General features: G+C 46.5%; 1 protein-coding gene across 1 annotated transcript; it reads right to left on the reverse strand.

Moving 5' to 3' along the window:
- Positions 1-178: 178 nt before the first annotated feature.
- On the reverse strand, positions 179-16,470 carry LOC131269076 (uncharacterized). The gene is made up of 7 exons (XM_058271393.1): positions 16,150-16,470; positions 8,567-9,239; positions 4,029-4,242; positions 3,127-3,962; positions 2,572-3,041; positions 2,365-2,490; positions 179-2,298 (listed from the first exon to the last, which is right to left on the reverse strand). Exons 1-7 carry the CDS (start codon positions 16,468-16,470, stop codon positions 1,381-1,383), a joined length of 3,558 nt encoding a protein of 1,185 aa, XP_058127376.1. The 3' UTR covers positions 179-1,380.
- Between the last annotated feature and the right edge of the window lie 10,680 nt (positions 16,471-27,150).

Below are 27,150 nucleotides of genomic sequence, written 5' to 3' on the forward strand. Positions count from 1 at the left end.
ATTAGAACAGAAAGGGGACGAAGGAAAGGAAAGGCAGCGTCTAATCATATTACAATGACAGAAAACGCAGACTGTCAGAACTGCTCACCAGGCCAAACTAGGAGGTTCACCTAATACGTTCGTCGAGCTGGTTGAACATTGAACGAACCAGTAGATTGATTAAAGGCACCGCTAACAAGCATATAAAGTTATGATTTATTGTGAAAACAGGTTCATCGGGTCCATTATCCAGTTGAGGAATAATACATGATTACAACAGATCCAAATTATTTGATGTATGCTACACAAGTATACACTTTTTTTTCCTGTTAGCTAATGACATTTGCTACTTGTCCATCTTGGCCAAACGAGCACAGTGGGGGAAAACGAAGGCAGTTATCGTTGGCTTGACGGTTTTATAATATATTTATCTACGCCTACTCTTACATCCTATCTCATGCACCCCCACTCGGACACAAACACGACCATGCACTTCTCACATACTTGTATCAAAGCCTATTAGGAAGCTAGTGATAATAAGGTAAATAAAACAAAAAAAAAGGTATAATAATGACGAACTAGAGTACTAAATTTCTAAACCGGATACACCCAGCAGATCTGCTGACGTCTCTAATGTACACAAAGGTTCCAGAAAGGTTCTGCTCCCGCGCTAGCGCTTCAAAGTTTTGCTTCGTTTTTCGAGTAGACTTTCCGCTATTTCCTTGGGCCATAAGGACCCCTTACATTCCAATTCGCAGTAATTAGCTCGAGTCACCCGTGCGCACTTTGGTCGTTCGCTGGGTGGTAGGATTGATCAACTGTGTGTTACCTTTGAGTGATTTAATTTATATTAAACCGAACCTTGGTTTACGCTCTTTGATCCAGCTGTTGTATTTTTGTTGTTTTATTGACATGTGTTATTGGCGGTGCAAAGTGAATGGACACATTGCTGAAATGGAACGTAGTACGGAAACAATATGAGCAGTTCGTTCAACAGCACGAGGCCGGTGCGGTGTCCGATAAAACGCAGTATAACGAAAACACAAATAAAAATGGCATAAAAAACAACAACTTGTCCCTGTTTGGCGCTTTTTTGCTACGATTTGCTACACCAGCACAGACAGGCTCGTCCTGTGTTCGCTTTGCGCAGCAAGCAAGCTGACTTAGTTGGCAATATACTATCACAAATCAAAGAAGAACCGTCCTGGGAGGGGAGGGGAGCGAGCGTGCATTGGGTCTTCCCCTCCCGGAAGGCGCCATTTGATGAGAATCTCCGGCAAGCTGTCAGATTGCAGACGCTGACAGTTGCTGCTAGCGCCAACGCTTGGTGTGCTGTAAGGCTATCGTTTATTTGGTAAAGGTTCAGCTGTCGCTCGCTTGCTCGAGTGACGGAAATTCGGCTCACGTGACCGTCGCCGCGATCGTGTCACGGATCCACGGCGTGTTGGGCGTAATCTTGTCGTACATCCGGGGTCGCTCGACCCCGTTCGGGGCGCACGCGATACGCCACGAGCTGATGCCGACCAGGGCCCAGCGACGATCGCTGGAGAGCAGGCAGACGACGGGGCTGCCGGCGAACTCCTCCTCGCTGCAGTCCTGCTTGTGGTAGGCGGACTCCGCGCACAGGCTGTTCACCGTGGCGATCGAGATGTTCTCGCACGGCGACATGTCGATCAGCTTGAGCTGCACCCGCTGCAGGTGATCCCGCTGCCGCGACCACCCGAGCGTGTTGCAGTTCGTCCACTGGCTCTGCTTGCCGAGCTTGGTCGGCTGCTGGAAACCAATACCGCCCGCGCCGACGCTGGCCGGTCCGCCCGGTCCGATGTAGTTCAGCGCCGAGATGTAGTTGTTCGTCTGCGGGGAGTTCGCGGGCAGCGGGTATGCGGCGGGACCGCCTCCACCGCCGGGAGCTCCGATGGCACCGGCCGACGCTGCCTCCGCCTTCGGAATGCGATACTGCTCATCCGTAAAGTCCGCACTGTACTGATTGACGTACTTTGCCGCCTCGTTCAGATCGCCGTACTCGTCCCCGGCCAGCTCATCCTCACCGGGCATCTCGAAGTACTGCCGGTACTCCTTCAGCTTCCGGCTGCCCCCGACCGTCTGCGAGCCCGCCGCCGGCTTGCCCGCCTGCGTCTTTGTCGAGTACTTTTCCGCGTGCGGCGTCGGCGTGACGTTGTTATCGCTGCGGTCGATCGTTTCCTTCAGCGGAATGTCGGGCAGGCAGATAGGGCGCACAAAGTCCGAGTACACGACGGGCGTCTCCAGGCGTACCATCGCTGCCGTGCTGCCCTCCACCGGGGACTTTACCATGCCAATCTGCAAAGTAGAGATCGAGAGGTAAGTCACTTTTGCGTTTTTTGGAGAGTGTTAGGTGATACTTACGATGCGTCGCCGTTGAGTCCATGGGGCGTTGGAGGAGAGCCGCACGGCGCCAAATACGGCCATCCAGGTTGCCTTGGCCTGCCCCTGGAAGCAGGACTCCGTCGTCAGCACCCAATCTTTCGATACCTAAGGAGGTAGAAAGCAGAGTCAGCGAGCGAGCCCTTGAGATATAACAGGAGTCCCCACGTGGGTCCAAGCCATACTCACCAGTGTACCATCGCAAACGTGCGTGTCAGCGCGCAAAAGTGCCACCAACCAAGGCCAGTCGCCCGGGGTCGCCATCTTGGATAGGCCGACTGTCTGCGTGGGAGAATGGGCGGACTGAACGCCGCACTCCAGATGGCTGCAAGCGACGTACAGCGATTGCTTGCTCTGGCACTGCGTGCGTACGAACGAGATCTCGGAGGCGCGCGGGTCCAGCACACGCACGTAGCTCGTGTTCGGCTCGGTGTCGTTGCGTATCTCCGAGTAGTCGACCCGCTCGTAGCCGAGGGCCTTGCACAGCGACTCCGCGACCGTGTTGCGCACGTACTCGTTCGACTCCATGCCGACCGAGCACAACTTGCCCGTGGTGCCCTTCTCCGAGAACACAGCATAGCCCTCCGAGTAGAACCGCGGCCGGAATGGGACGATCGGTGGTGGGAAGGTGAGGAAGTTCACCTGCGGTGAAATCGATACTAGAACCGGGAGAGATAGAGAGAGAGAGCGTGTAAGATCAAGGTGGATAAGAGACTCAAGTGCTGTAACCAAAAGGGAACTTACGGCAATCCTTCTCGTCGCTCCCATCAGGACAGTCCAGCTTTCCATCGCAGCGAGCGTTCTTGGCATAACAGGCACGGCTACGGCCACAGGAGATGGCACCATACGCGCAGAACGTGCAGGTGTTCTCGTCCGACAGATCGGCACAGTCCGCGACGCCATCGCACAGACGGGAGGAGAGTGCGTTCGCCTGCAGCTCACCAGTGCATCCCGGCTTGCTGTGACACGACTGCACGCCCGTCGACTCCGGGAAGCGTTCGCAGTCGAGAAACCGCCGGAGTCGCTCCGGCAATCGCTCACCGCAGCCGGCCCAGAACGCCTGGCAGTACTGACGGCAGACGGTGCCGGGTGACGGTTCCTCGACACTGCGGTACTCACACGGCGGCTGCAACAGGCGGCAGATGAAGTCGAACGCCTGCCGGAAGCACTCAGCGTCTACCAGCTCCCGGAACGAGATCAGGTCCGCCTCGACGTCCTCCAGCGAGTTGTGGCCGAAGAAGTTCGGGTACGTAGTGACGTTGTAGCCCACCGAGCGGCAGTAGCCAAGCCGGAGCGGTTCACACTTACGCGGGGGCCGGACCGTCGTCACGATCTCCACCGTCACCTCGTCCTTACCTCCGAGCGGCGACGAAGACGTACCGATCACGTCATCGCCCGTGCCCGACACCTCCTTGATCACCAGACTGTTCGGGTCGATGGTCAGATTACGGAAGTACTTCCGCTCCTGGCCCGTGATCTCCTCCAGTAGAATCGCACGCAAATCCGCTGCCGACACCAGCTCGGCGTACGGATCGAAGTAGAGCGCAAAGTGCAGCGTCAGGTCACCCGGGTCCTCGTTGCTGCAAAATCGACCAAAGCCTCAGTTATTCTAGACTCTTCTCGAGCTCCCCCGCCCAATCTCTTACCCATCTAGCGCCAAGATTTCGCTTCCCTCGAACGGCTCGCGGAGATCCGAGCGGCGCATGATCAGGTTGATGCGCTCCCGGTAGTCCCGCGCCCGGTGCTGGAACCGCATCGTGTTCTGGTCCGCCAGCTCCGGCGTCCACCGGTCACCCTCGATGACGCGCAGCCGGGCACGAAATATTCGATCCGGCAATGGCTCCGGCCGCAGATAGGTGTCTAAGGTGTGTTCAAAACAGAAACATCGCGTTTAGAAATCGCCTCCCGAGATACCGAAAGTCCGTCCTCCATCACGCACAATAGGTTCGTCATTAAATCTTCTCAACAACCGCGAGCACAAACCCACCTCCCATGTCTACCCGGGGCCTCCAAGTCCCACAAACCGCCATATCTCTTAAGGAAAGTGAAATCGTCCAAATGTTCGAGTGATAAATTTCCCAAAAGCCGCATCTTTCGCATTAAAGCCACAAAACAAATGGCACCGATTACGTTGTGGGCATATTTTCTTTAATTTATTTTGCAAACTACTGCCTCACTTCCGCTCACACACACGTACACACTCACTCTCTCTCCTTCTTTCACTATCTCTCACTGCCTTTCATCTTCCCGATCAACAAAAGCGCGTAAATGCCACCATTTACAACATCGCTCGTCGTCTTTATGGCCGGGCACGAAGAGAAAGGTGAACTCGATCAAAAAACAACCAAAGTGCCTACATCCGGTAGAGTATGTGTGTGTGTGTGTGTGTGTGTTTGCGTATATAATCGTACCCCAGGCTCATCATTCGGAAGCACGAATTAAGGCGAGGACTTTCCGCAGACGATCTTCACAAGTTCGTCGTCTACCTTTCCGTCTACATAAGCGTCTCCTAATTGCCTCCTATGAGCAACTTTTTCCACACTCCAAGAAAAGCATTTTCTTGACGACGAATTTTGTTTCGTTTGTTTTTTTTTTTTTGTTCGTGGAAATCCCCATCTGTCATACATTTTGTTTGTTTGTTTGTTTGTTTCTTTTCATCTTCGTGACTAACTTGGTGGCATTATTCCTTTCACCGGTGGCGCGGCAGAAGTCATCGACCAAGCGTACGCGGTCCAAACATTAATCTTGCTGACGCAATAGCAATCCACCTGCCTTAGTGGAAGTGTGATGAAGAAAAATCCCGCACGGTGAAAAATGGAAAGTGTTTTTCTTGCTTTTCTTCTAACCCTACACACTCATTCCCATCCATCTAAGCAAAGGGAGTACAGGGGAGAGGGAATCTATGCAGAAGATGATACCCGATTTGGCGGGTTTGTGTTTTTTTCCCCTTCGAACCTCGAACGACACAACTTTTCCCGACGCGACGCAACAACCGACCGGGAGTGGCAATTAATACTCAGGTGCTACTAAGGCTTAGGGCAGGCATTGATAATAAACATGAAAATGTGCGCAAATAAAAAATAAATCATAATCACCACGCATACTTACCGCCCGGTGCCACCCCGTGACGCCTTACACACCGAGAAAAATGGTTGGAAAACAAAGACGCGCACCGGGCAGCGGGAAATGGTGGAAAATGGATCGCGCAGCTTATGTATTAAGAGTCATTGTCACGATTAGTGCTGGGCCCGTGTTTGCATGCGTGTTTGCAAGAATGCCATTTGTTGCCGACGCAACAGCCCCATACCCCCACACACCCCCCGTTTCGGGAGCACATTCACGCGGAAACTCCTTTTCTTTTCCCATCGGCTCGGGTTGAGCAATCACAGGGTTGCGCGTTAGATACATATAAAAATCAACATCCAACAACGCTGGTGCCACCCGTTTGCTTTGTATCATCCCGCCGCCGGATTTCTGGCGCCTAGCGTACAGTTATGCTCGTATGCTGTGAATGCCAATTTTTCCCGCCCGGCTTTTCCATTATCATTCTTTCGGTTTTGTGATGCTACCTTCTGCTCGGGGTTTTGTTTTTTTCCGCACGCGCGCGACGATTAATTGAATTACACCGCCGACGCCGACTTTGCATGAAGCTTGCTTGCTTTTTCCTCCGAACCGGCGGGCGCATCTTTATGAGCATAATTTTCACCCCCAGCACACCCTTTCACCCCTGCACACCGATCGCCTTTCTTAATTTTGGCGCTTCACAACCATGTGGAGGTTAGCGAACAATCACTTTAATTGAAAGTGTTTTCTACTGCGAGGTTTGAGGTGAGCTTACAGCTTGCGTCGCTTATCCAAGCATCCTGCCTCAACTCCTTCCCCTAGTATTCCTACATATTACGATGGAATTTGTCGAAAATTAGCGCTGATATTAATTCACATCAAAATATTTGTTGGTGTAGGTTGTTTGTTTTGTGAGACGCGTTACTGTGGTTAACTGTTCAAAAATGTCCATGTTATCAACTATTGCAATAAACAAGAAAACAAGCAATAGTTGCCTTTTCACATAAAATATTCAAACCAAGGTGGTAAAGTATCCTAACTTTGATATGAAATGTCACTGTCAGCAATAAACAACCAATAAAAAGACGTTAAACAGAAAAGAGTAAGTAAATAGTATCGTAAATACTACAGTAAACAAATCGTGTGTTTTCGTCATGAGTGTTCAAGTTTTTTTTTATGTAAGAACAATCAAACATAGTATGCAAGAGTACGATTTTAAACTGTTAACAAACACAAGACACAAAATTGTAGCAAACAGCAAAACAATTCGATCTGAATTGAAATACTATATGATTTTACTAATCGTGCTAACCAACGCAAAGTAAACATTGATCCACCACACATCTGACACCCCATTACAACCGAATAACCATAGTTATATAGTTTAAATTTGATTTGATTTAAAGAAAATTATGTCCCAATACAAAGTATGAAATAAACTGACCAGATCGATCAAGATACTCAATTTGAAGCTCGATCTGGAAGATGATACAGTTCGTCATAACGTTAAAACTTAGTTCCAGAAAGAAAGAACGTGTATTAGAAGTTATTACAAGAGGCTCTAGTCCGATGCAAACTGCATTGCTAGATGAGTGAAACTTGAAACAAATATTACAAGACCAGAAATGACACATCGGCGGTGAAAGAAAAATGCCGCGTGAGAAGCGCTGAGCCGGTGAGCATGAGAAAGCCTGGGTCGTCTCACCGTACCTTAATCCCCCATCTTTAAGCTCACCCACAATCAATAATCTCTCACTCATCGAACTCTTATCACTCACTTTACGAAATAGAAAATAGCGTTCAACTGAATCTAATTGCACTTGCGTTCGAAGCGATTACCAATAATCTTAGTGGCACAAACTTACACAATTCCGTAAGCAGGCGATGTGTAACTAAACAGAGCTCGCTGGGGCGATATGCACCTCTGAAGCAAAACGCACCTCTTCCAATTTCTTATGGAAAACGTGATTTTGTGGCGAAAAAGTCCTGGGAGTTTGATAGCTCTACATCATCAAAAACGCGAAAAAATAAAAACAAAACAAGAACATCGCCGGTTCGAACATGTTCTGGTGTAATTTTGCTGACTACTCCACCGAGGAATAAACAGTGGAAATCTTGTTTTATACATGGCCTACATAGTTCTGTTAATTAGAAACAAAGATTTAAACTGCACATAAAAATCTCGGTAAATATCACATAATTTAATTTAAAAATTTCAGCTCTAAACCGGGACATAATGCACACAGTTGGCCGGGGTGAAGTGCACCACAATTCTAACAGGGTTTCGATAATGGAATGTTTCAATAGGTAGAGAGAACATTTCAAAAGCATAGGAGATATGTTCAATCGGTTGAGAGAACTTTGCAATCATATAAGGGAATGTTTCAGACAGCTAAGGGAATCGTGCAAATCCACCGGGGAGTTTTACATCCGGTTGGAGAATTGTATCGTTTAAAACAAAAATGTTGATTCAAAATAATATTGATTCCTTGAAGTTCATGTACTTTACATCACAGGAATATTTTGAACCTTTTAATTGATTGAATATTGTTTATCGGAGGAGTGGTTTAAACCTCTATGTTATGGTGGATCTAGCCACACTACTGCGGTGCAGTTTGCCTCTTTGTTGTGAAGCGTTTTGCTATGGTGCAATTTGGCTAAACTAGATGGAGATCTATCTGAATTTGAACTTTTCAGAAATGGACAAATATTTGATTTTTTTAGGAAAACAAATTCCCCACCAGGCTACTAATTTCAACCAAAGTAATCCAACAGTTGATAAATCAACACTAAGCAAAATTTATTGAGAACTCGATAGTATTCCTAAAGGGGTGTATATTGCCCCACGAATCCCTAACTGCTGTTGTCGTTGTAAACACCGACGACAAAAAGGTAAACGGAAACTTAAATCGAATAATTATTTAGTTGACCACTTGAGGGACATAGATTCATAGCACGGGGCTTCAAGTGGCCACATAGGAAGAGCCACCTCTGCTATCCAGATGCGCTATCAGTAGCTGACTTTAAGTTTTGCGGAAGCGATGAGAATGTACTCAAACGATTCAGTTCAGACTCAAGTACGCTGAGGGAACGAAGCCGGGCCGGGTGTGTTTGTACTTACATCCGACGTAGACGATCGCTCCGGCGCAGAGCAGGATGAGCAGGAAGCCGGCGATGAGCGCGCAGCCGCACTTCTGGTTGTCGCCGAGCTTGCGGCGCGTGAAGCGGATGTCCGAGTCGCTGGACAGGACCGACTCGGCCCGGCTGCTCTTGGCGTGCACCGGCACCCGGCCGCCATTGTGATGGTGATGGTGGTGATGGTGATGATGGTGCCCGTGCCCCCCTCCGCCGCCGCCCGCCGCGCCGCCCTTCTCCCTCGCGCCCCCGTTCTTCTGCTTGCCGCCGGCGCTGCCGTTGGTGCCGTGCGAGCTGTCCGAGTTGGAGCGCAGCATGCGGTCCTTCTTGGGGCTCGAGTCGAGGTCGGAGTCGAGGGCGGGCGGGGGCGTCATGGTGGCCAGGTGCTGGTGCTGATGCTGCCCCATGCCCAGATGGTGCATCCCGTTCAGGTGCGCGAGGTGATTCTGCTGTTGCTGCTGCTGTTGTTGTTGCTGCTGCTGTTGCTGTTGGACCTGATGGTGAAGCTGTGGGTGAAGCTGGTTGTGATGTTGGTGGTGGTGGTTATGAAGCTGATGCGCCAGCCGATCGTCGTCATCGAAGTACGGATCGTCGTCCGGTGGCGGCGGTGGAGGCAGCGAATCGCAGTCGTCCGACTCCAGGTACTTTGTGCTGGGTTTCTGAAACGCGAACGAAGAAGAAGAAAAACACATGAAGAACACGTCCAAAAAGCACACTCTGTACTAGGTGCCCCTTTCATGTCCGTTGAACTTGGTTCTCTTCTACCACGACTTGCTCATGCGGTTTGTGGACGTGGAAGCCAGCACACCGGAACGCCCGTGCAGAAGGCCGCACACCTGACGAGGTTCTCACACGAGCTTCTTATTGCAATGAAAAAGCCCTTAACCGCTGGCGATGCACAGTGGGTCGTTTGCCTGTGCACCGGTGGTCAACTAATTTCGAGGAATCTCCTCACTTATAATCGAATCAATTTCTCACACCTCAAGCAGGTGAGTGGTTGGTAAAATAAATATACGGTAATTTTATATATAGTTTTTATAAAAATCTTTACGCTCAAATGACCCCCGCAGGCCCACTGTGCGGAGTTGGGCCGATGAAGAAGAAAAACACAACAGCATAAAGCATGTGTAGCACTGCAGCATACCACGCGATCAACGGAATGTTACAGTCATTGTCACCGAAATTAAAAAGAGAATCCACTCTTCCTCACTATTCAACACTATTCTTCTTCTTTTTTCTTATAAATCGCTTCATCTATTTTTTTTTCTTGTAAAACGTCTTCCCCTGGCTCAGCTTTCGAAGCCTTCAAAACCCCCCGCGGACTGACGACGAGTTCCATTGTTCTGTGCCGTTTTGCCAAACGACGTTCCTTCGCAGTTCGAAGGGAGTCGACTCCCTTGTAAGAGGCCATTTCATCGGCCGAAGCCTGGACACGCTCCTGTGCGTGCGCTAATCGTAGATGGGAAAGCTCAAGGGAGCGCAGCAAAGAGGGTAAGGTAAGCAAATAGGTCCATTTGTGAAAAAATAAGCCTCCTTTCCAGCAAAGCAGTCGATTGAAGAAAAATGCCGGAAATGTTCGATTCGAGAAAGAATACAAACATGACAAAAACGAAGACCTTAAGCTGTAAATAAAACCAACATATTTAGGTACAAGATTTTATAATTACAGAAGAAAACAAACAAAAATACAGACATGACGAAAATGAAAACCTTAAGTTGTTAACAAAACCAAGATATTTAGGCACAAGATTGTGTAATTACAGAAGACAACAAATAAAGAAATTTTATTCAATTTGATTCCAAAACCAAATGAAAGTTCGTTTTGTTGTATTGAACTTCTCATCATATAATTTACAGTAGGATGTCGAAAATGTATTATTTCTTAGGTATGAGTTGGTAATATTTAAAATGTTGATTGCTAAACGAGTTAACTTTTGTTGGATATTGGATAATGTTATTATTTTCTCTAACATTTTTAACTCCCAAACAAAATAGCTACGTTTCGACTCAGTATTCGTTAAGAAACATTATTTAGATATTTGTTTGGCGTTTTCTTGTTTGCATTATCTCATTTCAATTATTTTTTAAAGGGTAAGAGAAATGCAGAATTTTGATTTTCATACATTATAGGAAATGTGTAATATTGTCAAAAGGTAAACAAACGAACCAATAGCTCATTCGATCGCACTTTAATTGAATATTTATCATAATTCTGTGGTCATCTAGTGTAGTTTTTTTATAATTTCAACACTGAACAACAAAATAATAGCTGTAGCTTTGGAAAAATACTGCAACTTTTATCTAATTGCAAAACATAAACAAAGCACATATTACGCTTCTCCCGAATATTGACAATACATTAGTGATCTGTGCCCTTAACTGTGGTAGATGTGTAGCACATTATTGCGGACTAAATTTACTTTGTTCTGTGTTTTAAATGATGTTTTATGGACATGTTCCATTAGTTTATATGTTTTAAAATTACCTAATGCAGCGTAAAATAAGTCACAGTTGCTCAATCGACCCGAAACAACACACAAAAGATGGGTTCAAAAAAGAAACACAATGAAACCATTTTCCAAACTCCCCTAACCGATGGCGTTCCTTGTTTTTTGGGGTCTGTTTCATACTCCATATCTGCGATCGGTTATGAACGTGACATTCGGTAGTTTCTCCCCGAAACATCACCAGCTCGGATCCGGTTTGGCCCGAGGAGATCTCTCCCAACAGATACATTGTTCCGATTCGGGGTGGCGATATGGATTGAACCAAATTTCACCGCACAAACATGAGAAATGAATGCGGGAGTCCTCGGGGAAACCCTAGTTGGCGCTCGGGAGAAAGCGACCGGTAGTTGCGTTTCTTCGGTGTCTTTTCTCATAAAAACGCAACGCAAGGAGTGAAATATGTTACATTGTCCCTTTGGTCGTAACAACTAAAAAAACCCAAAACCCGGGCACCGTGCATTCGCATCCGTGACGAAACGCGGCGTCCGAGCGGCACGCTGGAAAATGCCAACGCCACACCAGCACTATCAGGTAATAATCGATTAATCAACCCGCCTGGTTAACCTCTACCCGAAAAGTTCAAAGCCCGAGCCAGCTTTTAGTTGTTAACCTTTCATCAATGTGTAGACACCCCTCCGCGCACCGTGTTCACTTTTCATTTTCGGCTCAAAAGACTAATTTCCAACACCTTAAAAAACACGAGGAGGGTGGGTTGGAAAACAGCTTTCGATGCTTTCAATGGCGCGACGATTATCTCCTTCTCTCCGCCTCCGCTAGTTAATTACATAAAGCATTGGACGCCGATCGGCGTTGATTAGGCGCTGGCGCTTTCTTCTCCATCCTCTGGGTTTGATTTTTTCCCATTTTTGGCCTTTTCCTCGGCGGCCACCACGAGGAAACGGACACCAAAAGGAAAAAAACGACGAAAAGAAAAGCTACCCAGTTGGGCTGTTTTTAAGAAATAAAAAAAAGGTGTTACCTATTGTTTAAGTGCGGCATAACGTACTAGTGTAAGTGTGTGTGTGTGCGTGCAGTATTTAACTGGTGCGTTGCGTTTCATTTTTCCATTTGTCGATCAATTTTCCACTCCCTCGTTTTGGCTTCCAAAATGAATGAAGTTGGGCTCCGGTTTTCTCGTTAGCTCCGTTTGGACCACAACAAGAAAAAAAAAGTGCAGCAGTCCTTACGATGCGTGCCGAATTTCGGTACCGAACTAATTCAGCCAAACGAAACAAACATGTCCGGGGCGGGGGGTGTCGGGAAAAACAACAGGGCCAGCGAGAGATTATGCCCGGGCTCGTTGGCAAAACATATTTTTAGGCTCCGGGTTGCGCAAGAGTCGTGAAAGCCTGACGGAACGGAAGCCGTCACAAACTAATAACCGGAGCGATGAAAAGTGTACCGCATCCTACGACGAGGAAAAATGGCCAGCGTGCGTGATTATCTCAGTCCGCCGAAGAGTTTTTCCTCCTCGCCGAAGGAAAACGTTTAGTGCGCGAGTCAGAAAATGATAACGACACTACACTTTTCACTTAGCAAATGGGTAGTAATTTGCTTTGCCCAAGCGCAGCTTAGGTAAACAATTTGGCCGATTTTGACAGCCGAAGGAAGCAAAGCGTCATCTCACACAAGCGAGTGAGAGCGAGAATTTAAATTTACCGTTCGAGCGGTCATTCCACTCCCGGAATGGTGCATCGTTTGTAATGTTTTATTGTAACCCCGTAACCGAGGCTCGGGGAAGCCGAGAAATAAACCGTCTACCGAAATATAAACTAGTACACCCTAAACCCTTTTCCCTCTCTCTCTCGGTCCCCCCCCCCGAGGGACCGGACAATGACACTGATTTCGCCATTTTCGCCGCATCGCACAACCGAAAGTCGACACTAAAGCCCTTGTTGTTCCATTTTCGAGGCTTTTCGTGTAGTTTTTTTTCCTTCTCCTCGCTTGTTCTTCTTCCCCTGCTCCGCCATTTCGTCATCCTCGACGAAACATCGTGTCATCGCGGGATCCATCTTACTTAGCTCCGAGCCCCCCTCTCTCCCCTCTGCCAGTGGGAAAATGGACGAGAAAATGCCCTCGATAGCGGGGTTCATTACCGTTGTGTTTGTGCTTCTCGCCGGATGATGTCACACGATGCCATCACGATGCCGAAAAAGGGCTTAAACCATCAAACAGGGGAGGTCTCGACTCGCTTCAGTTTTGATGTAGGTTCGATGTTGAACGGGAGCCAGTTTTCTCCCTTCGGCTTTGTTTTTCTTTTCGGTGTTTTATGTTCCAGGTGTGTTTTGATTTATTGTTTATCGTATTGCCACATCGTCACCCGAACGTCAACGAGACGCTCGTGAGGAGATGGTTTGCTTGACGCAATGCCCACCATCACCACCAGCCGGTTCATTATTTCATAAATTAACTAATTACCTAATTAATTAACTCCCAGCGCGATCGGAGTTGGAGTGCCGGAATGCGAAGGACAATAAATTCATTACGGTGGCTTGCTGGATTTTCTCACGCATTCTCCGGGAAATGATGCTCGTAGAGTGGTGTCCACGGTCACGGTCAAACCAAAAAAAAAAATAACACACCAAACGAGTCAATCGATCTGGCAGCCCCCCCATAAAAATCAGTTCCGGTACTTCGCGTTTCTTCCTACGAAAGGCGTATGAATGTGCACAACACTCACAGCTTCCATGTATTTCTGCTTCACCTCCCCCTTCTAATGCACTTTGCACACACCCCATATGTTTCCATTCACCTGCTATAATGCTGGTGTGCTTCCAATCGAATGGTTTCTCTTTCCATTTTGCTTCCTCGCACAAGCATTTTTTCCCCGTTTGCGACCTAGATGTTACGCGAGATGTCCGAGGCGGTTGAATTTGAACCCCCCAAACATAAAACCAGGGGAGGGGGGAGGCTTTTCCAGACGTAGGCTTAAGATTTTGTCGAAGTTTGGCGGGGAAATTGGAAGCCAATCGTCCGGCAACGGTAAGAACGATTCTAGCATTCCACTCGCGGAAAATCACTTCGGATAGCAGGTTCTTTTTAGGTGTATTAAAAACAAAGAAGCGAAACACAAAACAAGGAAATAAGATCACTGATAACAGCAGGGGTAACTAAAGCAACCACACCTTCGTCATGGGCAATCTTTTCTCCACTCACAGTCCGCATTTCCCGGCTCGGCTCGGAATTGACCAATTTCGTTCACTTCTCGCCGGAGCGAAGGCGAAAGGGGGAAGGAACAGAAGAGGAACAGGTGCGACTCCCGACCAGCGTTTGACCGAGATTCGCAACGAAAAACGATCGGTAACAGTATCGTGGATTTAATTTCGCCCGCTCCTCGGCCCCGCCGTGCGTCCCGGGAGGCATTATTTACGCTTGTGTTACTCCTCCGAGCTCGAGAGCCTCTCCCACTCACGTATCACAATCGTCGATTAAGCTCCGTTTACCGTTCGCTCAATCAGCGGTTGAGAACGTCGGGCCGTTAGCCAGATCTCGCACTCACTGTCGTTAAATCTGTGGAAGGAGAATTGGATGCTGCGCCATGGCGCCGTCTGGCAGCTGACTATCGATCCACAAAAGCATTATCATCTCCATCACCATCACCATCATCATCAGCAGCAGCGCCATTATCAACGCCAAACACCCGGTCGATGTGCGGATAACGACTTTCCTTTCTCCATATGGTCCTGTGCTGCGAGCGGTATTGATTTCTGAACAGAACGAATTCGATTATGACCCCCCTCCCCCAACCCATTCCGCACGTTCTCCGCGCTCCGCAAAAACACCGCAAATGAACCCGATTTCAGCACTGAAACTAATGATGAGAATAACGATTCAGTAACGTGAGTTGATTCAGAGTGAGTGAGTTGGAATGGAGGTTCAATTCTTTAATTCACTCAGAATTATTATTTATATATTCACCCAAAGTGATTGAGCTTACTTAGAATGATTTGCCCCATAAAGAATGATTTCCCTCACAATGATTTGACTCATTCGAAATGATTTGGCTTCTTTAGATTTGGCTCATTCAGAATGATTTGAGTCTCAACCCAACTCATCAAAATACTTAGAATGACATAAGTCGATTGCCTCTTTGATAAAGATTTGGTTCACTTCAAATGGTTCACTGAGAGTTTTTTGCCTCTAAAAGAATCACCCGACTCACTAAGAACGAATTTGCTCAATCAAAAGGATCTGCTCACTAACAATGATGAAGCTTACAAAGAATTATTTGGCTCGGAAAGAATGATTTTCCACACTCAAAATTGTTAGACTCACTTAGAATGATTTGGCACAAAAAGTATAATATGACTCACTAAGAACGATTTGGCTCACTCAAAATGATTTGCTCTGTCAGCTCTCAAAAATTATTTCGCTCGGAAAGAATGATTTTCCGTACTCGAATGATTTAGCTCACTCAGAATTATTTGACTCACTCAGAAAGATTTAACTCGCTTAGAATGATTTGGCTCAACCAAAATGATTGAGTTTGCAAAGAATAATTTGGCTCGCCCACAATTATTTGGCTCCCTTAGAATCATATTGCTCTCTAAGAACGATTTGGGTCACTCAAAATAATTCAGTTCGGTAAAAATTGTTTGGCTCACTCAGAACGATTCAACTCTTTTAGAATGATTTGATTCCCTCAGAATGATTTGGCTTGCAGAGAATGATTTGCCTCACATAGTATGATTTAGCTCGCGTAGAATGGTTTGGCTTACAGAGAAAGCTTTGTCTCACCCAGAATGATTTCGCTCACTCATCGTGATTCGATTCTCGAATGAATCTTTCAAATTATGAAAAATTTGTAAATTATCCTCTTGGCATACTAAATTAACTCACTAATTGCGACTCACTCTGAATCGGTTTTCACTTCACTAAGCGACTCACGCCACTCACTCGAATGAATTCAAAACGAAAGACTTCAACAGGCGGAGAAACGACGAACCTTTGGGTTTTAGTTTTTTCGCCGATTTGTTTTCGATTTTGCCCGATTTTTTTTAGGTAAAAGGAGCCATTTGTGGGCGATATTCCTCCTCCCCTCTTGGTACACCCTACCACTCACCTTCACGTCCACCCAGTCGCGCTCTTTGGCGCCCCACATCGGCACCTGCTGCACGTGATGTTGCTTCGAGTGCTGATTTTCGTACGGATACTGCCAGTCGTCGTCGCTCGCAACCTTCTGCTGTTGGGCGTCGGGTTTCGGTGGCTTCGGTGGGCCCCGTTTGCCAGCCCCGGCCGCTGCTTTCGCCGGTTCCGGCGGCCCATTCCGTGGCGGCTGTTGCTGCTGCTGTGGCTGATGTTGCGAACGCCTGTGGTGATGGTGATGGTGCCGATGCTGCTGCTCATCCGATCGGCGGGAGTTGGCGTCGTTTGCCGTGCCCATTCCGATACACCGATCCTTCCTTGTGCCGTTTTTTTCCTCCCTCCCCGTCCGATGTCGTACGATCACGATCCGTCTGAGCGCTTCGATTTGTCAGTCGTGATTTTTCTCACCTTTCACACACACCTTTTTTTATCGTCTTACTTTTCTCGCCCTCGCGCGCACTAGAATGAGGTCACTTGATGGACATTCCAAACGGCGCGCTTCACACCGAAACCATCGAAACGAAACGGCTTCCAACCGATAGCGTGTCTCACCGTTTCCCCGCCGGAAAATGCTCGCATTTCCCACAAGCCGCGCTCACCCTCCCGCGGTGTTCGGTGTCTTGGGTGGGCTGTTGGGTTTGGGAGGGTGGATGGGGTAGGGTGTGGTTGGTTGTAAGTAGCGGTGAAGCGGTGTTACGATTAGTAGTCGCCCGGTTGGACGCGGGTTATAATGTCGCGACGACGGACCCAACTCCCCGTCGGCTGGCCTCACACCGTCTCACTTTCTTTCCTCGCCCGTCACGGTCCGTGCGTCCGTTCGTACGTTCTGGTGACGTTGCGCTGTCGTCGTCGTCGTCGACGTCGTTGTCGTGCGTCGTCGGTAGTCGTCGTCGTTCAACAAGAGCGCTACGGAATACAACGGGGAAAAGGGGGATCGTGTCAGGCAATGAGCATTGTTAGGCATGTTGGGGTGAGTGCACACAAGGTTCGGTGGTAAGTGTGGGGTGCGGGGTTAGGATAAGTGTTTCGTGTGAAAGGGGATAGCCGCTTGTTTGCGTTTAATTTGTTGACATTTAAAGATGCAATTAAAAGGATTGGGAATCTCAAACGAGCAAGCATAGATCAGTTCTAATTAACGCTAGAAAATCCCCACACTCAGCGTTTGATTGTGTAAAAGAATCCAAAGCACCCTAATCTTTTAAAGGCATTAATTTTCTTACAATCTGAAACATAAATATACCATCGTTCTTATATGTAGAGTTGATCTAAAAGACAAGCTGTCACTAACCTTCAGTACTCTCTCAGGAGTTCCTCAAGGTAGAAACTACTATTTTTTCTATGAAGATGACCTCAAGGTGTATTGCGAAATCGGAAATCTGAAGCGATTGCTTATGACTGGAGGGTTCTCTTCACAATCTCCATCTTTCAATGGAGATTAATGTAAAGAATATATCTTTTTCTTAAAAGTTAAAACCCCAAAAAGTTCGCAAATGCTCTCCGATACATGTCTCAGGAGTTATTCTCTTCTTTATCACCATTATAGTAATTTTATAACTTGTAAGTAAAGGAAATAAGATACTAGGATTCGTCATCAAAAACACTCAAGAATTGAATGACCCAATCTACCATAAAACGTTGTGAGATAGCTTGGTTCGTTCAGTACTTGAACTCAATAGTCTTTGGATGAAGTCATCACTCCCGCAGTCTGCTTCGGGGACTACAAACATTGAATAACCGATTGCTCAGGTAGCTCATACAATTGTTTTTAGTAAATTGATGCAAGGAGAGATCGATTCCCCAATCATTTTCTAGAGCACCCTATTAGAAATATCTCCCAACAATATGAGCTGTAACCAATTTAGTCCTATGAGTGAACAGAGCTTATTATGGTTTTTATTTCTATGAAAATACTTGCACATTCAAGATGCGCCCTACGATGGACTCGAGTTTTATATAAGTTTTAGACGAACGTGATATTTGTTTTAGTTACTCATCGACTCAGTTCGACAGTCGTTAAATCATCGACTTTACAAAAAGCCCTCCTCAACCAGTCTGCGCCAAATACGATTACGTTGTTTTTGTTCAAATTTTGTTTCACCTGATAAAAGAGTCGTTTTATAGTACTTAAGGAACTCAACAGCATGCTCCTGAGCAAATTAATATCCCCTTTCTGATTTGAGAGCGTCTTTTGGTCGTTTTTAAACTCGTGTGCTAAGAGACGGCGAGGAAAAATGTTTTCAAGTCATCCGTGATGATTGTTTTCGTTTTATTTATTACATTGTGGATGATCTTGGTGTTCATAATGTTTTCTTTTGTGTTTTGCAACCTATCGAAGGTCAATTCTTCGCTGATATTTTGCGATTTAAGCTTCAGTAGAATGTTTCCATATGCATTGTGTTCTATTTTGCGTAAGTTATTTGACTACATATATTATGAACGTTCCATGAAAAATGTCCTTTCTTACGAGATTAAAAAACAAACAGAAAATGAATTCTGTGTAGTGAGTAAAGTAAGAGTAGTACACACTTTGAAAGTGGTAGTAAAGAAGTGTCAACCTGTCAACAAACATAAGTCAAACACTATCGCGAGTAAGAGGAACCCCATTGGCCAAGGAATTTGCTAACAACCATTGAACTAAGCAAAATGTAAACAACTGTGATGTAAATTTTATAAAGAAGATGTAAGACAACATACAAAAACTTTTCATAGTGAAATTATTTAGTTATGAAAAAAACATAAATCAAACATTAAAATAAAAATCAAGATGAGCCCTTTATCATGTGGGTCGCTGTAAATAATCATCGAAGGAAAGGTTCAACCTACTTAAACATTGATCGCGTCACCATCATCGTCGGGATGAATACCTCTTGTCGATTAATATGGAAGTGTGGAAAATCTAAGCTTAGAACTGTGTGTAGAAATTGTTTTACTTTGGAAGCACCCTCCTCAAAACGAGGCCAACCCGTTTGTGGTCCGTTGGATGTGTTAAACAAATTGAACACGCAGCTCACGCAGCCAACGTTGGCCCAAAATGGGAACCGGGTAGCCTCCTGCCGATGTGGTGTGAAATTTTCTTCACAGTCCTGACGCAGGTGGAGCCTTTTGCCAAGACCTATTCCAGGCACGTACCGACCCCGAGCCGTTGGACAGCGTCCCTCATTGGCGATTTGGGCAGGCGTTATTGGTTTACTTTCTCCAGCCCACCGAAAGGGTGCTCACCGTGCGGTGAAAAGTCTCACTTTTCACCCAACGGGCGCAAATTACCATACAATCGATTTGTTTGCGTTTGGCCCGGCGGGGGGGGGGGGGGGGGAATGTGTGTCACCGGTGTGTTAAGAACGTGCGGAGGGAGAATGTCACACGTCGTTGGTCGGAAACATGACGCGTAGGCTGACCCCGATCGGACGGATAGGTGCCCGAGTTCAACGCACTCCCAACTCCCAAGGCCAAGCAGACGAGGATCGGCAAATGTCGGCAGCGAATGAAGAAATCTTGAGGTTGCTAAAGACCAAAGATCTAAGTCACCGAGTGGCCCTTTCAAGGGGGGTGAGGGCGTTGGAGGGGGGAGGGTGCCTGGACACTTGGTGACACACTTCCAACATCCCCCCCCGGAAGGCGCAATGCACTTTTACTTTTGCGCTAAAGTTCACGTTGTTTTTCCTTCCATTATCGGTCGACGCCAGGGAAAACATATCAGACACACACACGCTCGACGCCCCATAGGCTTGGTCTCGGAAAGTGGCCCACAGAGAAAGTACGGTGGGGAAGGTGGAGGTGGTGGAAAAGCAGGCCGAAACGACACACACCACGAGCCCACGAGCTCAACTCAAAACCCGCCGCGTGATCGTGAGAGGCTGGCGCGGGTAATGAGAAAACCCGACCCGGGGGGAAGCCAGGTCGATTCGAAAGTGAACGTAAGCCATATATGTTTCCATCGCAATCACATTGCAGAGGCACACACATACACACACACACACGCTGGTTTCATGTTGGAGACCTTAAACCAATTTCGTTTGTCTTTTGACCGAAAATCAAACCAAAGGGAAATCTTCGGTAGATCCCTTGGAGGTTGGTGAGGAAATTGCTGTTAGAATTGGAAGGTAAACAATGTGACCAGTAGGTGAAGGAGGGAAGGAGGGGCAGGAGGGAGGACGAAGGGGGGTAGCCAGTTAATTTCCGACAAAGACCGGTCCATATCCGCCGAACCCGTTTACGAACGCACGACGAAGCCCATTTTCCAGTCTATGCTTCTTTTCCATCCTGCCATTTTTCCTAGTGTGATATGAACGCCGAGCTGAGGGACAGTTTTCCACCACCATGCTGCATCCCCCTGCCCTCCCCATCCACTTCCCTTAAAGAGGACAAATCACAAATCGATGGAAGAACACGGAAGCGCATTCCGGTTTCGATTGAAAGTGAAGCACATGGAAGGAGAAGAGGGTACCGGGATTTTTCCCCCTCGGAGGAGCCGGTTTTCCCCCCATTTCCGCTCCCATTGACCCCCGCGGAAGTGGTGCCACGAGCAAACCAAGTGAAAGTCCAACGTACAATGTTGCGTTCGCATCGCCATTTTGGCATTACTCTCGACCTTCCTTTTGTCTTGTGATTTTATCTGACAATCGGAAAATTCAATATCCCGACACACACACACACACACACACACACCGGTGTGGTGGTATACGGAAAGCAATCGGGTGAAAAGATAGAGAAAGTGACAGGCAATTTAATTTGGAATTGGGGGAAAAATTGATTGATTGTTACCTCATTGTTCCGTTTCGGTCGATAAATTTTCCTCACCTGCTGGTGACCGTCGGTCGGTTTTTCCACACACGGGAAAATGGTGATCATATTTCATTTTTATTTTGAGCTCATCCTAAAGCGGGGAGTTGTTGCTTTGCGAAATGGAAAATTGAATTTGCCTGCAAATTGCGTTATATTTTTGCCACTACAGTGTGTGCCATAAAAACATGCGAAACTTAGATTAAAATAATTTTTTTTAGAGAAAGTGATAAAAATATTGTAACCTTAGTTTGGGGATCGTTTTTTTGATGATTATATTACTCAATAGGTCTACAATTTTTCTCGAGACAGAATTGAGAGCATACCTTCTCATATATGAGTCAGTTTTCGAGAGCCATGGCTTGGCAATTGAAGCTGTCAGGGATCCAACAATCGGGTTAGACGTTCTCAGGCCTTAACCTGAACATATGCACAGATTGTTTCGTCCAAAGGATTCAAGTCCGGGCTGGTGGGAGGTCAAGTGTAATTGCCCAAAATTCTATGTTTTTCTTCCACCACCCTTTAGTACTTTTGAAGTGCGTCACGGTACATATATTAGAAAATGGCGTATTTGTGGTTTCCTCATTGGCAGAACGTGGTCCTTCGAAATGTTCATATTAACCTAGGTATTAAATATTAATTCAGCTTTGATAATAGCTGGAGGCATTTTTAAGCTATTGGGAGCAACTGCTCCAAAATCTATTACTCCGGCCGAATGTTTGGTGGTAAAATTGGTTTTGCAGGTTCTCTGGAATATCCTCAATCTTCTTCGGCGATATAAACCTATCTGTACGTATGGTACATACGAGATCGATGGTGAACATTTTTTCATCAGAGAATACGATGATGGTTTTCTTTATTTTAATGTTGACACTTCTGCCGTAGTTGTTTGAATTGGTCTGTTACAAAGTAACGCTTTACTCTCACTCTCTACGAGCAATTCAAGGCATGGTTGATCAACCGATGCATGGTAGATTTGTAAATATAGGCTTCCTTAGCCAATTTCCGTATCGATCTGATAGGATTTTGCCTCACTTAATCTCTCATTGATCTGATGATGACCTTCGGTGTGTGAGTGGACCTTAGATGGCCACTTCCTGGATTTCGAGGACGTGGTCCATCAAGGAGTATTGGATCGGTACAATCATCAGGAAATCGGTACAATTTCCTTTGCGAACAATTTTCCCAACCGTATTACTCGAGATCCACTGTTTTGATTACATCGTCTCAGAGTATACTATCAACTGATGACAAACACACACATGACCACGGTATAAATAATGATTAAAGCTACCCAAAATTAACCATTGCGAACTTTCGCATTTATTTATGGGACACACTGTATAAATGCACGTTGGTGACGTTGTGACGAGTGAAACCGACACCGACTTCGCCTGAGCCTGCATAAAATGCTGCTTCTCTCGATTTACAATCCTTCCTCCAACTTCCCCTACCTTCCTCCCTCCTTCCCTTCAGCCCCTAAGTAAAGCTGTTGCCCTTCCCTGGGATAGGTTAGGCAGTCTCTAACCTTCACGGTGTAGTAACGCTTACCTTCGCCACCACGAAGGAGTGACGTTGGATTTGCTGCCCTTCTCTTGCAAGAGATCTGTTGCTCCCCTTCTTTTCTCCCCCGCTCCCCCATTACTTCAGCAAAACGCGAGCTAAATTTCGTGCCCGCGTGCGATTCCGTTCCTTTTTTTTTTGCAGTTGCGCCCTCTCGTTCTCCCCTCGGCACTCCTTAGAACGTTTCGCATTCGGGCTGCTGCGGGATGTAAAATGCCAAGCCCGCGATACCCAACCTGCTCAGGGACTGCCTGGGTGTCGTAACGACGGTTCAGACCTCAACTCTCGGCGACGGATTTTGGTGTATTTCCCTCTGGCGAACTTGTAAATACTGGGCAAAAATAAACCAAAACTTGTACGGAGGTGTTTGATCGAGTCGGAAGAGAGAAGAAGGCAGAGAGGGAGAGCGAGAGAAATACAGAAAGAGATCAACAAGGAGCGATAGTGAAAGGACATCTGAATGGCATCTGAGCAGGTCGAGCAGAATTCATACATCTCTACTGGCAGGTGCATTGCTGCAGCAGGTGTTATGGTTTTTTTTACATTTTATAAACATGCTTGACAACTCGTAAAATAAGCAAATAATGTTCTTCATCTATTTCGTTTTTACTGAACATTTCATCATTTTCAAAACCAGTTCTATTTTAGACCATCTGAATGTTTAATTACTTCAGAAAAAACGGAAACCATCCAATCTGGCTGAATCTGTGATCTGCAACAAACTATTTACGAGGGAAAAGCCGTCCTTCTCGCTTTAACACGATTGTCGATCGAAGAAAAGTGAAATCAAAACGCCAAAGTAGAAATGTTTATAAGTCCGTTGGACATAACATAACATAACATAACTGTAAAGGCACAAAGGGAGGATGGTTACGAGAGAAACAAGGTTGGAAAGAAGGGGATAGAGATGATGGAGGCGAGAAATGTATAAATAAGTCAACATCGGCACGGTTGAATTATATTAAATCAATCGATTACTATTAATCGCAACCGTGGCGCGTTTTGCCCCGCTAAAGGTTGGAGTGTTTTTTTTTCTTTACGGTTTTGGTTGCCCCCTTCTCCTACCTTCGAGAGCAAGCCCTCCCCCGTCCCGTCCCGTGGCACCGTTGCGGTTTCTTTCCGCTTGGTACTATTGGAAAGCAGAAGCCAACAAAAAACACTTGAAAACCGAAGCCCGCGAGAGAAAGTAGAGCCGTCTTCAGATGGAAACCAATTGAAAAATCAATTATACAGTCCGTGTGCCAAGCGGGTGAGAGAGAGATGAAGAAGTTACCCATAAACCTGTTAGATGCGAACGCATTTGGCACCGAAACCAGCTCCCCAGCGTTCGTTGACTCGCGCGAGCTGAGGGTTAACGAAAAGTGAGCAAGCCACTGATCGTCGCTCCGATCGGCAGCATCTTCCGACCAATCTCGGTACACATTGTAGTAGTGACGGTGTTGGAGATTACCTATGGGAAGGAAGTGGCACCGCAAATGCTTATCTGTTCAAATTAAACCGGCCCATATCTCCACTAGTGAAGGGGAACGCCGGAATCGATTCACGAATCAACTCCGATTCCGTCTCGCTGAAACTGCATCAAAGTCCTTAAGAATAACGGATTCTGTTCCAGATGCTCCGTTGTGATACGTAATGCTCTTATTACATCTATTCTAAAAATATCTAGTTCTCATTTCCTGTACTCCAGAATTGTAATTCAAAATTGAGCATATAGATCAACTCATTAGGAAAAAATGCATACGGATTTGTTTAGTTTGCCAAAACATGGCAATAAACAAGTGTATTTGTGGTTTTACTGAATGTGACAATAATAAACATTAATTAATTATACTTTAAACCTAGTTTGTGCCTCTTTACACGTAATTTTTACCTAATTTTTTAGTACATTTTTGTTTGCGCATTTCGAAATCCTCACAAAAGCGATGAATGTACTGATAACAAACTTATTTTCATAGCTACTAAATGTTACTTGTGTTGTTTGTTTATAATCGCTTTCGTATATTTTTAAATTTTAGTCAGTACCAACCATTTAATTTCTAGATAGCCTAACTAAATTTCCTTTTGGAAGGCAGCTGGAAAAACCCTTTTTTATTACAAACGAAAAACATTGAGTAGTGAGAAAATTGTAGTCAAAAGACAAAACCAGATGAACACGAGACAATACGGAATGTGTTAAAGTAAAACTCAGGTGCGTTATAGACAGAAGTTAATGAGCTATTTTGATCTCTTGATATGATCAATGATGAGTATTGCTAATATCAATACAACTTAAGGATAGTAGCGGAATAAGATTTCTATCCGTTACCAAAGGAAAATACAACCCCCGTCCCGCCGTGTCCCGAATTGATCCGGAGTTGAATCAGAATGCTGCCGGAGTTGGATCGATCCAAAACCAGCGGAAGACCTATTTTGCCCATCGCTAATTTTCCAACCAATGATTTCCAACGATTAAGATATCACATGATGCACACAACCGCGGGGAAAACCGAAACCCCCCCGCGCGTTTGTGTGTGTATGTTTGTATGTGCAGACATGCGATTTTGGGTGGCGGAAAAACGGAGCAGAAAATGCCTCAGCTCGTTCTCATCACGGTTCGGCGCCGCCTTTGCGTGCGTATCCCTTTTGCGTTGGCGACACTTTCCACTGCCAGCCGTTTCCGCCCGGCCGTCACGTTTTTCCCAAACCCGCCAATCATTGGCCCGGGAAAACGGGGACAGTGCGGCGGGAGAAACCCTACCATCAGGAAGTGACGCCAGCGCCAGAGAAACTCCTACCGAACGGAGGAAAGCCCGCCGCGAGACCGCAGCGTGCAGAATTGTGGTTTGCAGATCTGGATGTTGTGTGTGTGTGTGTGTGTGTTTGCCGATTTGAAAGTCGAAACGGCACACCCGAATGGTGGGGGGAGGGAGGAAAGCGAAGGAAAGTCGAGATCGGTAGCTCGACAACGGTCGAGGCGGCTTGGAATGTTGTCGGTGCAGGCCGATTTTCCGCATCGCTCACCAACCACTGCGAAACCTGTTGGCGTGTGTGTGTGTGTGTGTACTTTCTTTGCAGAAAAATTATACCAACGAAAATGAGGCAAAATAGTGTCCGCCCTAGACACCTCCATTCGCGAACCTTTTATCGGGGGAAAAAATAATGAAAAAAGTAAAATACCTTCCCCCGTCGGGAAAACCTGCGTTGACCATTAGGGAAAAGGAGTAAAAATGATAATATAACGCTAAACATGATGGATCAAATGAATTGTCAGCTGCGAAGTGCTGACGATCACGGTCCCATTAAGATGAAAATGGAGTTGGAAATGATCCAATGGAAAACGCTAAAGCAAGCCATCTTTTCGGGGGCGTTTCGTGTTTTCTTTCGCGAACCAGGGTGGTTTCAGGGTATGCGTGCGCCTTATCTACCGGAAAGATCTATCTTATCCCAATTGTTTACTTTTATTTCTGTACATTAAGTTTTCCCTCGGGTGGATGAAGTGCTTAGATGTTCGTTTTTGAGCACTTTTCATGCGCGTTTCTTCGACGTGAAGGATGGGATTGTTTCCGCACAACAATCGAGAAGACATTTCACGCCACCTACATCATGCGCGATCGCTTTTTCCCGCAAGGAAAAACCCCGAAATAAAAATCCGAAAACACACTCTTAACCTGAAGAAATGCGGGCGTGGTTTGCGGCTTTATCAAAGCAGATCGATCGGTCGCGATAGGGGTTTGCGGGAAGTGCGGGACTACCCCGGTTTTTCCCCCCCGGGTGGGCAGAAAAAATTTTCCACCTCCATTTCACTCCCCTCTTCCGTCGAAAATGCGTGCGATAATGAGAAGCTATTTTTATCCGTTTTTCGGGAAATGACATTGTTAATGGGCCTGGGATGACACGAAATGAGGCAGTGTGAGGGGTTGGGGGTGTGGGGGGGCTCTTATTCTTGACGACCGCGTTAAACTTCTTGGCCAAAAAATGATAACAATGGCGCTCGGCTTGCGGTTTTTTCCGGTGAGAACTTCGCGGGCACCCCAACAAACAATATCTTATAAAACACAATTTAAAGAAAAGGAGAACAAGCTCAACAGCCGCAGGTAACAGGAGGGAGGGAGTGGAGGGGTGTAAGGGTGCATATTCCCCTGCTCCCAACCCTTTTTTCTCATACGATACCAAATTTATTCATCATCATCATTCTCCCCTTTTGCGTAACGAAGCAATTCATCCGTGGATTATGTTTCCAGCCAAGTAAAATTCCTTCTCAAAGAGCCCCCCCCCCCCCGCATTTCCTTCCCCCTTTTCTCCTCTCCTCCATCCTATTGGCGCTCGTAAACATCTTTCGACTACGGTCCCAAAAATGGGTACAAGAACAACAACAAACCGGGAAAAGAAAGAAAACAGAACAACACCCGAAAAACACGCGCTGATTAAATTCGATGCCAGTAATTAGTTGACCTCGAAATAAACATGATAACCTCCCCCTCCCCCCCCCCCCGTGGTGGGAAAATGCGGGAGTGGAGGCCACGTCGTTTGTCATCGTCGGGGTGGGGGTGATAGGTTGGAATTTTCACCCCCGCTCGAGACGATTGAATTATTACTGCCCATTCGGACGATTCGAAGGGCTAATTACACACACACACATACACACATGTGCCTGTCA

Source organism: Anopheles coustani, chromosome X (genome assembly GCF_943734705.1).
Source record: "Anopheles coustani chromosome X, idAnoCousDA_361_x.2, whole genome shotgun sequence".
Taxonomy (NCBI): domain Eukaryota; kingdom Metazoa; phylum Arthropoda; class Insecta; order Diptera; family Culicidae; genus Anopheles; species Anopheles coustani.

Excerpts from the sequence above, each read along its gene's own strand:
- LOC131269076 (XM_058271393.1), bottom strand. The coding sequence starts at position 16,470 with ATGGGCACGGCAAACGACGCCAACTCCCGCCGATCGGATGAGCAGCAG. Across the intron at positions 3,042-3,126 it reads GAGCGACGAGAAGGATTGCC|TATCGATTTCACCGCAGGTG; the intron begins GTAAGTTCCCTT and ends TCCCGGTTCTAG. Across the intron at positions 2,299-2,364 it reads GGACTCAACGGCGACGCATC|ATTGGCATGGTAAAGTCCCC; the intron begins GTAAGTATCACC and ends TCTACTTTGCAG.